Source organism: Pezoporus occidentalis, unplaced genomic scaffold (assembly GCF_034315485.1).
Source record: "Pezoporus occidentalis ecotype Australia unplaced genomic scaffold, CSIRO_AGI_Poc_V1 ctg97, whole genome shotgun sequence".
NCBI classification, from domain to species: Eukaryota; Metazoa; Chordata; class Aves; order Psittaciformes; family Psittacidae; genus Pezoporus; species Pezoporus occidentalis.
In genome coordinates, this window is record NW_026916336.1 from 370247 (window position 1) to 383894 (window position 13648).

Here is a 13648-nt window from a genome sequence, read left to right on the forward strand (position 1 = left end):
TGGTAAAGGATATATCAAGTTGTCATTGTCTCTGATAATCCAGATGTTGTAAGTGAGCACCTTTTGAATGTGTAAGCCTTTTCTCCAGGAGGGTTCTGTAACTCAGTGCAGCAGTGCCCTGCTCTGTCAACTTTAATGTTTTAACTTTGTAATGGGGAAATGAATGACTTGATAAACTGTATTAATGTTAATCTAATTAATTAAAATACAGTATTCAAATGAAACATTTGTTGTTAATCTAGTTATAACAACTTGTAGATTGTGTTTTGCATCTTAGAAATCCTTTTTTAATGAGACATTTCCAAAGTGGTATTTTTCTTTTATGTTGTCCCTTACATATATTCTTACAGATATTATTATTATTGTTACAGATGCCTGAAGAACAGGATTAGTGTGGAAATTGCCCTAATCCTGAAACACTAAACTGGGAGAGGGAAACAACCTGCTTCTAGCAAAGCAGTGATGAGCATTTTTTTGTATACAGAAGAGCTGTGTGTGGTTTGCAGGGTAGGGCTCCTGTTGAACCCAAGGGGCACAGACAGGAACTTCTCTTCCACATGAGCTATCCACACGTTCTAAAAATAGAGGGGAAACATCCATCAGAAGTACGTATTCAGGGGTTTTACATAATAAATCTATAAATCTGATAAGCCAGAGACACATCTGCTATCTCTGCTGCCAGATCTTAACCCCTTCATCCTCCTTCCCATCCCAAGGTATAGGTTTTCTTAGAGTGAAAAAAATATTTGATATAAGAAGTCTTTATCTCAAATTCTGGAGCTAGCAACAGTTGGGAGATGGTTATTTGGGGTGTGGGGAGGACTGGAGTTACACTTTGGTGTAACAATGATGGACTTGTTTCAAAATGTCATCTCTCATGCTGAATTAACTGTTTTCATTCTGTTTGACTTTTTAGAGCCATGCAGGAAACCCTGGAATTTGTCTTAACAGCACCATTTGTTAGGCGAAACTAACCTGTGGAACAGTCTGCCATGAGGTAAAGTCTTCCCTACAGGTATTTGAAAGTCTAGGATTGCATTAGAGTGGATAAAAGATTGTGATGGGATGTGTAATGTCACATCTCTGGTTTTATTTTGAATAGAGATGAGAAGTTAAATGGCTCTCAAGAATTCTACTCCCTTTCCACTGGGGGATTCCTCCAGCTTCCTAGACTGCTTTGCCCTGGGGAGGGAAGGGGGCTGATGAGCAGAGCCGTGATGCACTGCCTCCTTGTTTCGCTCTTAGAAATTCAGCTGTTTTTTTGAATATTTCTCAATAAAAATACCAACATCTCCAGAGTGCCTCTGTGGTGGAGAACAAGGCTCTGAATACATTGATGCTGCCTCTTCTGGGTTGTAGTGACAAACTGCAGTGGGAGGGAGACGTTGGACTTTCCAGGTGAACCAGGACCCTGTGGTTGACTTCAGTGTACATGTAGTTTGTAGCCCTGTTAATCAAAATTCTGTGAAGATGATCTGAGGTGGTGTTCTAACGAAGTCCAGGCCTGATAACAGAGCTGAGCTCTTTAATGTCAGTTGTGCGATATTTACATATCTGTCTGGAGCAGGCTGTTAGTTAAATACTGATTTAGCAGAGGAGCTGTATTCTCTTCCTGTTTGAGCTGACTGCACACACCATGCTGCAGCTGGTGGGGACAGGCTTGCTGAGTTTTCCTTTATTTTAATTTAGAAGCAGTTTAGTATGAAGGGCAAGGAATAGTATTTAAACTTCAAGAAACAAAATACTGTTTTTCAAACCAAGTGCTATCTGATGGCACCAAACCTTGCTTAAATCTGACCAAATCTTCTAGCAAAGTGGTAAAAGTATGTGATGGAGAAATTGTGACTGTAGAAAAATTGAAGTGGCATATTTTCAGCACTGCCCAAACCCAATTTGCAGTGTTTATTTCAGGATGCAGGAGGCTCATGCTGCTCCAGTTTCGTATTTGGCTTCAGTTTCATTGTGATGAAGCAGAGCACCGAGGCTAGTTATCGCTTGTCACCCAAAGATCCTCTCTACAAATCCCCTTGTGTCACCTGCGTTTTGTGCTTTAGTGTCTACTGTGACCATATGGACACTTGTTTGACAGGAGCCTATGACCCTCAAACAGCTTGGTGAGTCATGGAAAGAGTGAACTCACCCGTATAGAGTTTAATCTGTCCTCTGATAGAGCTGATTTCTGCTTGACAGGCTCTGCTCAGTTACATGGTGTCTGACCTGGCTATTGAAACCAAGCTAACAGCAGAACACAGCTTGCAAAAGAGCTGTCTCTGAGAATGGAGGAGGAACATGAACATTCATGAGCTGTTACTCGTTTAGGCTGGTAAATACTAAAACTTCTGTATATCACTGTTCAGTCTCTCAAGAATAACTGTCTTTTGACAGAGATGTGCACACTCCACAGCTACAGTGTGCTTGGTAAACCTGACTGTTCTAAATAATGCTGATTTCTTTACGGGAAGAATGTATTTTGTTTTGGTTTTCTGTTTGTAAGCATTTGCCTGGCTTAGGTAACAATAATTTTCTAATCTGATGATGGCAAGTAGAAGTGGTTCAAAGTGCAAAGTTTGAAGGGTTTAGGAATAGTGTGGTCATATCTATGCTTCTGGTTCAGTAGCCCCTGAAATTTGTTTAGTTATTTATAGTCCCCCCCCTTAGTGTATCAACATATGGATTCAGTAGAGATGCAAGGGGCTGCCCTATCATTTAAGTGAAGTAAGTAATAGAAGACCTTATAGCTTGTTGAACATTTATTGTGGTTGCATTTAAAGGAACAGAACCAGGTTGCTGTTGAGGGAGCACTGATGTTGACTGCATAAGCAGTAGCATTATATGATGCTTTTTGAGCATTGTGGCATTCTCTTTTGAACAGGTCCGCTTGTAGCAGTGATGACCACCTCTATTCCCTGCCGTAATCCAGGTGACTACACATGCTATCTAGGGAAACAATTGTTTGTGGAAGTTATAGTGGGTAGAATAAAGCTGGCTAATGATGAAATCCTCTTTAGTGTAAAAAATACCTTTGTTCCTATGGTTCGTAAGTTGCAATGGCTCATTGATTTGTAGGAGCAATTCAGGGTTTGGTTTTGATCTTCAAATCCCCCAGGTTAGAGCGGAGCCTTTGCATGAGACATTTTTCCTTCCGTCTCCTGTGTGACTGTGATTGCTGTGGTCACCTGAGGTACACGTGTGCCTGCATGCCTCCCCTTCTCCCTTCAATGGCAGCTTGGGGACATGGGGCTGCAGAAGTCTTAGGTGAGCATTCTTTGCTCTGAAGTGCTTTCTGAGCCCATATCTCCAGAGCAGGAATTGTCCTGGTTTTCTCAAAGAAACCACAAACAAACCCCAAAACCAAACAAAAACCTCCAAACCAAACAAAAAGTCCAACAAAAGAAATAGCCCTCCCCCCCCCCAAAAAAAAAACAAACAAAAAACCAACCTACTGTTTGTCCTTCCATTTCTTAAATATAATGATTTATAGTTGTGTAAGCTGGAAATTTAAGCATTGCCCAGGAAATGTGAGCGTAATATTCTGAATGCAATGTTGACTTATCCAGAAAGACTAATACCCACTTAACATTCCAGCAAGTAATAATAAATACCATACTTACACAATAAAGCTTTAACACTGCTTTCAAGACATAAATATTTAACACTTCATTTTCAGCCAATGCAGAATAGAAATGGCAGCAAAGCAAGCTGGTGATGAGGTTTTCAGCCAAAGCTGACTGAAATATAAACAAGTGGAAGATTAAATAACTTAAAATTATTTTGGACATTTATACATAGGAAAAGATTAAAACCATACAGTAAGTTCAGCTGTCCAATTTCCATTTCATCAGGTCTGACTTCTTAAAGTTCACTTAAAACTGGAATTGCTGTAGCTCCTTAGGTTTCGCGTTTTCCGCAGCCAGTGTCATGTACATCAACTGCATGAGCTGAAAACAATGTGGCTGTGTACGCCGACATCATTCTCCGTTAGGACTCCAGGATTTGTCTCTGAGCTGTCCATCCAACACATCTTTGTCCAGAATCAGATTTCTTCACCTGACTCTATGTCCCAGCTACAGGATTCCAGGTGCTCATCCTTTGGAAACTCAACCTCAATGTTGTAGATGAAATCTGGGTCATCCTTCTTCTTCCTGTTCTTTTCAAACAGCTCATCCATGATCCTCTTCCTTTTGTCTAGCTCCCTGTCATCCAGTTTGTTCATATCCTCTTCTGGGTCAATGGGCTTTTCCTGCTGAAACTTTTCCAAGCTCTCAGCCAGGCTCTCTCCTCTCAAATGACCCTTCAGCAAACTGTACAGCTTCTGCAGCTGACACAGTGAGACTCCTTCCAGATAAGCCTTGTGCCTAGAGTTATTCTTCAGCTGCTCAGCAGCCATGCTGCAGTCTAAAGAGAAAGCCACGTTGAAGACTTACAGGTATACTCTTCTCCCAAACCCCCATGAGTGAGATGTCCAGACTTAGAGAGCCACTGCTGAGGTTAAGACATAGCCCTGGGCTTCTCAGGGGAGACAATGTTACCCCAAACCAACCCCTCTTTGCACTCCCTGCACACTGGTGAAAAGCTACCCAGTGGCCACTAAAAATGCTATTACCAACTAGCTGTTGCTCTCACTGTGTCTGGGGGGGGAAGGGGGAATGCTACAAGTAAACACACCACACCTGAGAACATGGAGAAATTCCTGACGGGCATGATCCGCTGGCGAGTCTTATTCTTGCTGGCTTCTGTGTAGATCAAGATAATGGATGGAGGCTGAAAGCAGATGCCACACTTCTTTGCAACGTAAGTCATTCCAGTTCTTCCTGCTGGCTGAAGTGTGCTCAGCTTTATGAGAGATGTCCTCAGCAATGTCGAAGCTCACTGAAAAACAGGGAAAGAAAAAAGGGACTGCCTCCTAGTACTGTTACTTTTATCAAGATCAGAGTGGTACAAATGCAGAAAACCATGCAGCCAAGGTGTAAGTCTCCCCAGTTTCAGTGGAAGCTGAGCATGTCCCTGTGTGCCCGGCTAGCACCCCAGTAGCAGGGTGCAGAGTGATTCCCGGCTGCTGGTTAAGACTTCTGTCACTGGTTGGCCAGGATTACCTTTTAGTCTAACAGCTAAGTAAAGTACTACACAGTCAAATGTTAACTAAAATATGGTTGGTCTTAATACTCCTTTTTTAAAGTGAAAAATGTCATAAGATAGTAAATCAACGTATTACAGTTTCTTCACAAGCAGTATTTACTGCATGTTATATCCATTGCTCTGGAAAGCCAGGAATTGCTCACCTACCAAACCCTTTGCTGCTCTAACTGGCAGGCTTCTAACTTTGCGTTGCCTTGTAGTTCACATGGAAGCTCCATGTGTGACATCAGGGAGAATCTGACTTTTCAGTAATGATATAACAATACAGTTTTGCTGTCAGGTTATCTGAGCATATTTGAAAAATTTATCTTTAGAAAAATGCAGGTAACACAAACATTGGAAACGTCTTGGAACCCCACTGAAAGAGTTAACAGAAAACTAATATGAATTTTGCAGGAGATGCAACAAAGGCAAAAACCTTATACATACTTGTATTTGCTTTGAAAAGATACAAACTGACTGATATGTTTCAAATATCCTTATGTGTCTCTATCACAAACCTGGGGATATCATACTCCGTATTTCATATGGTAAGGGAGAACCTGTCAGTGCATCGGTCAGCTATAACATCAAGAAGGTTAGGAAGTTAATCCATAATCATCCTTTTATTGTTATCTGAAGTATTCTGTCTTGCAGCAGGAGAGAGGAATGTTTGTCTGACTGGGAGCAGCAGCTTCTCTTTTTATGTCTTATTGCATTTTTCTGTACCCAAAATGCTCTTGAGAACAACTTGGTGTCAGCTCTGCTCTTGGCTTCATCCCTGCGTTGAGTCAGATAAAATGTTAGAGGAGACTGAAGGATCTAATTCTGCTGCAGATCCTTCTTACCCAGTGTAGGGCAACAAATAACACCAAACGTGTTATTTTTCTTCTGGTTTTAAATAAGTGAAAATATTCCAAATGTGAAGGTTATCTCCTCCAACTGCCCTACAGACTGCAGTAATAAGAAATTTTACACCCCCCCCAATAATGTATGTCTCCACATCAAGAAAAATTGCATTATTCTTCAAAAGCTACTTCAAAGTTGAGTAAAAACTCTTCGTCAAAAAGAATATAAGAAAGAGTTCAATTTTGCAATAATGTTCTCAGTACTGAAAATTTACTGCAGCTGCTTCTACCTTTTAAAAGCAGAATTCTCTCAAGAGCCACTTTTACCATCTGAAAATGAGAAATGATGCTTCAAACTGAGCTGAAATAGCTTTTTGAAGGGTCACTGGCGATCATTAGAGTGGGACTCCACCTCTGAAATGGGAAAGAAATCCTTAGATAAGAAATACAAACATAAGAAGCTGTTTGGATCCGCGTAAAAGAAGAGAAAGAGGTTTCATATCACTAGGTAAGGCAAGCAGTAGACCTCTGCTACCAGGCGTGAAAGACGGGCTTCAGGAGCTCTGAAACACAATCACGTGAGTGTTTTTGACTTGCCAGTTTCTGTGCTGCAGAAGACTACTTTTGCCGTTAAAAACCCGCTTTTCTATCGCGTGTTTCTGCCAGATAAGTAATCCCTCGCGGTGGAAGCCTAAACACTGAGGGAGAGGAGGTAAGTGGGAAAAGATCGGATTCGCCCTTCCCACCTCTCGCCCCTTCCCCTCACCTCGGGCAGGAAACCGTTCCGCAGCGGCCTTCTGCCGGCACAAGGGACGAGAAGCGGCGGCCAGGGCGGGCCTCGTATCCATGGTCTACCCGCTGTGGTTGCCATGGCCACAGCTGCGCCGCCGGCCCCTGGCGCCGAAGGCCCCTTCTGGGCTGCCCAAAATAGCGCCTGCGGGACGGCTTGGGGATCGGCTGGCCTCTACCGCTGCGGATCCCCGCACCAGGTGGGGACAGCGGCAGAACTGAAGCGTCGGAGAAGGATTTAGCGGTGAGTCCCGCTGTCGCCGAGTAGCGAGGGGCAGATATGTCCTCCGGAGTCAGGCGGGCTCCGTGGGCGCTTGGAACGGGAGCCAGGCCGTGTGGAGCTGGACCCGGAATGGCGGGCGGCCTGCGGTGGCGGGGAGAGGCGCTGCTCAGTGCCGGGCTGGCCGCGTTCCTCTGCGCCTTCCGTAAGAGCCGGCCTGGCTTGGGCGCGGGGCAGCAGCTCCTCGTTGTCCCGGCCGAGGGTCGGGGGTAAGGCGGGACCATGGGAAGCTCCTTCCTCTTCCTGCTGCTGAGGGTGCTGTGGCTGAGGGAGCCGGCCGGGCAGTCCCGGGCCAGTGCTGAAGTGGTGGAGGCCCTTCGATCAGTGACCTCATAAACTTCTGCTGCTGGTCTCAGTGAATTGCTGTTGCCCTTCTCTGTGAGAGATTTTGCAGATAGTGTGCTCATAGTTTATATGTACATATATATTATATTTTGCTTGTTAAAATTGTCCATGTGATAATGATGTGTGCTTGTGCTGTTACTTGTTCATTCTGTGCTCTTTTAGGTGTGCAGGCTGTTTGTGAGGGTGCCACTGTCACACAGGAGCTTTTGAAAGAGGGGTTTCACAGGTAAGATGTGAAAGCTGCATCAGAATAACGTGCAGGGTAATTTTACCTGTGAAGAAGTTTCTCTTAATTAATGCATAGTTGTATCCATGCACTGAGGTTTTGATACATAGGCATGGTTAGGCACTAGGATATATTAGCATGATCAAGTAACTGACAATTACAAGCTATAGTGGAGGAGGAGGAGTAGGAGGCTCTTTTCTGAGAGCTGTGTGGAGGCCGTTGGTAGTACTGAGACATTAACAAAGAAGCAAAACTTCATTCTGGTTATGGATGTGGAGTTAGGGTGAACTACCTCATCCTAACTAGAGAAGCATAGCATGGCTTGAGCGGGATCCATTTCTTAATTGATTGCACATAGTAAGAGCTGCAGCTCATTTTTGCACATTTGAGAGTATGTCCCTTGTGCGGGGAAAGAGGGGTTGTCATCTTTTGAAGCATGGGTGTAAATGTTTTGCTTCTGTTGCTTGTTTTAAGGGACCTGCTACTGAAGGTAGAGCTTGGTGTAGTGCGGGAGCATTCAGGAGAATGCACAGTGGCAGCTAGAACTCATCTTCCACCAGGAATCTACGTGGATCCCTATGAGCTGGCATCCCTACAGCAGCACAATTTAACAAAGGTAACAACCCCAAAGCTAAGACATCTGGCAGGTACTCAGATAAGGATGCTCAGGAAGTGGTAATCTCTGGTCATCTGGCTCATTGAACCAAGATCATGAACTCCTTTTCCTGGAAGGAGGTGCCACACAGTGTTATCTTCATGACACCTCATTGTATCTCTTGGCTTGATCAGCATCACCTGGCGTGCAGGGTATTTTGTGTTGTGAGAAAACTCATGGGTTGAGATAAAGACAGTTTTAACAAGTAAAGCAAAAGGCTAAACAAAGCAAAGCTAAACAAAGAATTCATTCACTATTTCCCATGGTCAGGCAGGTGTTCAGCCATCTCCAGGACAGCAGGGCTCCATGACATGTAACTGTCACCTGGGAATACAAACACCATCACTCTGAATAGGGGACATTCAGTCCTCTTCTTTTTTCCCCAGTTTTATATGCTGAGCGTGACACCATATGGTATGGAATATCCCTCTGGTCAGTTGGGGTCAGCTGTCCTTACTCTGTCCGCTCCCAACTCTTTGTGCACCCCGGCCTGCTCGCTGGTGGGGTGCTGTGAGGAGCAGAAAAGGCTTTGACTCTGTGTAGGCATTGCTCAGCAGTAATGAAATGTCCCTGTGTTATCAACCATTTTCCGGCACAAATCTAAAACATAGCCCCATACAGCTACTATGAAGAAAATTAACTCTACCGCAGCCAAAACCAGCACAGGACAGAATTTTCTTCCTGACCATGAAATAAGGCCCAGTGTTAAAATAAGGAAAATACTTTTTCCTTCTGTCACTGCAAGCAGGTCACCACAGCAGACAGTGGCTTTTTAAATCCCCGAATCATGCACAAAATGTGCATACGTTATTTTTTATCCCACATCTCTCCCTTGCATGGAGTCTGATCACAGCCACATCTGTATCTTTCTTCACTTGCAGGCAGTGCTAATTCCTGATGTTGATGTGGAGGCTCCTGAGTACTTAGCAACAGATCTTCTAGTTCTGCTGTACCTGGAACCCGACCCTTGGTGTTTTCACTGCTTTACAGCTACCTTGCCTGTGCATGGCCGGTACCACCGGCCGGCAGAAGACAGTGAGGAAGTGTTGGTTATGCTGAAGAGCCCAGAAGTACTGGTCTGCTGCTGTGACAGTGAGATTCTTGTTACCTGTTCTACTGGGGAGAGAGGAGTAACAGTGGGCAATACAGAGGTTGGAATCTGGTTCTGTATTTGTCTTCTGCAGATGGAGCTCTCGGTAGTCATGTGAACATGAAGGGAAGATAGTGGCCCTGATAAAGACCCCCATTCTTCCTCTTTGAATGCTGCTGCTGTCTGACCAAAGGCAGATTAATTGTTAATACACTTCTTGGTGTTGTGCTGCTGCTGTTGTACCATTGTGCTGTAGTGGGCAGCACTGGCAGTTGATCTGCTTGTCACAATCCTTGGCTTGTAAGGAGTTGGGTGTTCACATGGCTTTTTCAGTGTTTCTCTTCGCAGCTGAAGCCATGCAGGGCATATTTAATATTCACTGTCACGTATTTAGAGTAATCAGAGTATTCTGATGGTTTGTAACACTTCCTGCATTCCCTGCATGGTAAGGGGGGGGAATGTAGAAAACTCTGTGCCTGAAGGTTAGCATGGTTGGAGTCTCAGACTCGTGTGAAACAAGAATCTGATAATCCAGTGACAGTATTTCAAATTACATGAACAATGAAATCCTAGATTTTTGCTACAAATTGTATTTCCTTTCACAAAATTATTCTTACTTGCTGCCAAGTCAAATATGCTAATGATTCTCAGCTACTTTATCGTCATTTGCGCATTATCTGAGCAAGCATTTTCTGGGATAGACTTAAGGGCAGGGAACAATGCCTGGTCAATTAAAAAGGGTATGAAGTCTTCCTATTTTTCTGCCACATTTACTACTTATGTAAATAGTAAATAATAATAAATAAAACATATTTATTTTTCATTTGAAAGCATTTGAAGTATTGGAGGAGAATTCCTGCATGTGCCAGCACGAGGCCAGCAAGAAATGAAAGAATGACTTTGTTTTGGGGGGAAGAGAAATAATAACTGTACGGCTAAAGTTGAGGGGTCTACAGGCTAATGATGAATTCTTTGCCCTGTTAAGGATGGAAGGGCCAAGATACCACCCAAGTGAAATTGTTTCTTGGGTACCTACCATATTGGAAAGAGTTACAAAGTACATGAAAAGGACTGCCCAGTACCACTTTAACTGTGCAGATTAGTTGGCACATTTCTGTCAGTGCTGTTTCACCTGGTGGCTTTCAGGGAGTAGATTCTGTCAAGCTGTTGTGGAGGAAGGATACCTCATTTGGAAAAGCCTTGTAGACTGTATTGCTTTATCCCACATGGATCTTGCTGATGCATTAACATCTCCCGCAGGTCGCCTGCCAGCAGAGTGTTGGAAGGCTGCTGAAGTGGAAGCTCCCTGCTCAGGCAAAAATGCTGGCCCCTGTCAGTGGTACAGCATAACACACAAGTCTGTGAGTTATTTCTGTGGGAATTCTTGCTTCTCTTCTAACAATTGCTGCCTTTTCTTTTTCCTTGTGAATAGCAACTTCCATAGCACAGGAACTAATCAGTAAAAGATTAGTTGTGCAATTCCCTCTTAGGGAAGCTCCTTTCTTCCTTTCTGATTGGCTTTTAGTGGGGGTTATCCTGCCCTTCTGACATACTTGTAGTAACTGTGCTCTTCTGGTCTTTATGATGAGCACATCCTCACCTTTTTTTTCCTTTTATTTTTTACTTGGAATTTTGGGATATAAATTTACTTGGAATTCTAGGATATAATTAGCACTGGTCAAACTAAGAGAAGTCTTTAGAACATAGGTGCTTCAGAAGAGTAGTGAAATGGAAAACTACTTTATACCCAAACTAAAGGAGGAGTAAAACTGCAGAGGTTGATGGAATAGCATCTTAAAAAAAAGGTCACTTCTATTTGGTTGTTATCTGATTGGCTGAGTATCTAGGAAAACACATAGTCTCTTTATTCTAACTCAAAACCAAGGAAAGTGGGATCTTTAGTGTTGTCAGCAACTGCATTTGATACTCAAAAGGGTTGCAGTAGTGAAGAGATTCAGAAATAAGACTCATTTGGCTCATAACAAATTTCTTGTTTTTGTAACAACATATCACACATCAAAGAGAGAAACCAAATAGTTATTCACCTTTGAGAAAATTGGCGTCTTGGTGATTGGTGAAATGCTCATAAATTGATTTTGAGCAGATAAATTTATTGTGCTTTGTACTGCAGGAGCAGCTGGGGCTCCGTTTGCTGTAAACAGTTTTGATTTTGAGTCCAGGAAGAAGCCTTAGCAAAGGGCTAATTAAACATATTTATTAATCATCCAAATTGCAGTCAAAAATAAATAGCTTGTTAAATGTGTGTCATCCATTTATTTTTCTTCTTAGGCACATGAGGAATCCATTCTGCAGGTTCCAGTGGGGCTCAGGCAACATATTTCCATGGTGTGTGCCGTGACTCTTCTTGCCACAGTGCTCTGTTCCAGTCTGATTCTTGCAGCCATGTGCAAATATGGACAATTCTCTGAGGTGATCTGCTCAGAATAAAGAAATATGGAATGACTGACCTACATCCAGCAAAACTTACAGTATTACATTTGCTTCCTAAATGAATCCTATTTCACTTTTATTTCGATATAAGTAATGTGTGAGGGTCCCATAATGGGTTATAATCATTTGGGCCAATTCTTATGAACACCTTACACACACCAGAACCTGTGGTGTGTTCTTACCCATAGCCTGTGGGTATGAGAAACATCAACTACTCATTAAATTTCTGAATTTTAAGCTTGTTGTCCAGATGTGTTATGTATGAATTTGTGAAGAGACATCCTGTGCTTGCAGGAGAACGCTTAAATAATCTCTCCCATCCTAATAACTGTTAGGGATTAGTTGCTCTTGGTCAGATTGGTTTAGAAAGAATTTAGACAACTTGAAAGAAATTTCACTCTATTTCAGATGCGGGAAGAAGTAACCCTTGGAAGATAAAAACTGGTGAAAAGATACTAAGTAGAAGCAAATAATTAGAAGACTTGCATTGAGCTGTCAGAACAGCTGATAAAGACAAGGGAATGGGAAGTAAAATACTTGATGGAAATCCTGAGTTGCTCTTGATTGACAAGGGGTTGGCTGCTGTTTCTTCTCAGTGTCAGTAGGTGGCATTATGAGTTTACAGTAACTCCTGGGACTGTTGGTGGAGAATAGATTTTATTTTCTATAAGCCAAGAATAAGTCAATAAAAGCAGGTGATTTTTGGGAGTGTGTGTGAGGGGACGAATGAATATTCTGGTTTTCAAATTCTGTCCTCTTTTGAGGGCTCAGTGTGCAGCCAAGGCTTCTCATCAGAATTGGCCTTTCATCACTGTCCAGCTGTAGCTTCAGGATCCCTTGGACATCTTTCTTCTGCTTCTGCTGAATTCAATAGAGAGCTCGTCTTGTGACTTCGCCCACGACAGGTTGGCAAGTGCTCTGACACTGGGCTCTTGTTTTCCCTCGACTGTGCTGAATGATGGTGGCTGCGCCAGTCCTTCATCCGCTACCTCAGAGGAGTCATGCTCTGCATCTGCTTGGGGGAAGGGAGACACTGAACTGAAAAATTGCAGTGAGATTTGGCGGCCTGTTTAACCACATCACAGCAGGGCTGTGGACCAGTGTGGTAATGCTTGTCTGAGTGAGATTTTTAATTGTCTGAGTGGGATTTTTAATTCCCTGAGTTCTTATGCTCTCTGTTACAAAGGTAAGTCATTCTGTGTTGCAGTCTGACCCTTGGAAAGGCATCATCTCAGGTTGTCACCCGTTCTGGCAGGTCTCTTATCACCTGAAAGCTCATGGTTTCTTTGTTTGTTTGGTTTTGGGTTTTTAACATCAGATAGTACCAGTTGAGTATCACAGGTTGGATTCTTCAGCTAAAACAAGCTGCCTGGTATCACAGCCTTGTGAAAGAAAATGCTAATATCCTTTGGACAAATGAGAGAAAATATAGTAAGTGGATAACTTGGGAATCTGTACAAGTGAAGATGTGAGAATGGAAACTCACATTAGTAGTAAGATGCCATAGGAGAAAGTGAGGGAGGAGGGTCTTGAATTACAGGGGGCTTGGCACTGTCAATACTAAACAAATAGTTGACTTCAGAAGGGTTTAAAAGTGCACTAATAATTTTGTTTGGCACGTGGCTCAGTGTATCTAAAATACATGAAGATCCCACCAATAAGCTTTTCAACTTGAGTAATTCTTCTGATCAATGTAAACTATGAGAGAAATCACAGAACTTCTCAATGGATGTTAGTTTTATATCTCTAGCATTTGTATTATAGTAGACAAGTTTTTGGGGTGGGTTTTGGTGTTTGGGTTTTTTTGTTTTTTTGTTTGTTTGTTTGTTTGTTATTTTGGAATTTTTGT

General features: G+C 42.8%; 2 protein-coding genes across 3 annotated transcripts; one reads left to right on the plus strand and one right to left on the minus strand.

Annotated features, from left to right (window-relative positions):
* Positions 1–3474: 3474 nt before the first annotated feature.
* CEP19 (centrosomal protein 19) lies at positions 3475–6836 on the minus strand. Its single transcript, XM_062606573.1, has 3 exons — positions 6730–6836; positions 4671–4869; positions 3475–4395 (listed from the first exon to the last, which is right to left on the minus strand). Exons 2-3 carry the CDS (start codon positions 4798–4800, stop codon positions 4034–4036), a joined length of 492 nt encoding a protein of 163 aa, XP_062462557.1. The 5' UTR covers positions 4801–4869; positions 6730–6836; the 3' UTR covers positions 3475–4033.
* A 251-nt stretch (positions 6837–7087) lies between these two features.
* Positions 7088–12036, plus strand: PIGX (phosphatidylinositol glycan anchor biosynthesis class X). Of its 2 annotated transcripts, none has more exons than XM_062606570.1 (6): positions 7088–7177; positions 7540–7603; positions 8078–8219; positions 9140–9350; positions 10609–10709; positions 11638–12036. In XM_062606570.1, exons 1-6 carry the CDS (start codon positions 7105–7107, stop codon positions 11794–11796), a joined length of 750 nt encoding a protein of 249 aa, XP_062462554.1. In that variant the 5' UTR covers positions 7088–7104; the 3' UTR covers positions 11797–12036. The 2 variants fall into 2 exon arrangements, with proteins under 2 accessions (XP_062462554.1, XP_062462555.1); XM_062606571.1 differs by having other exon boundaries at positions 9140–9454; positions 11638–11862.
* Positions 12037–13648: the final 1612 nt, after the last annotated feature.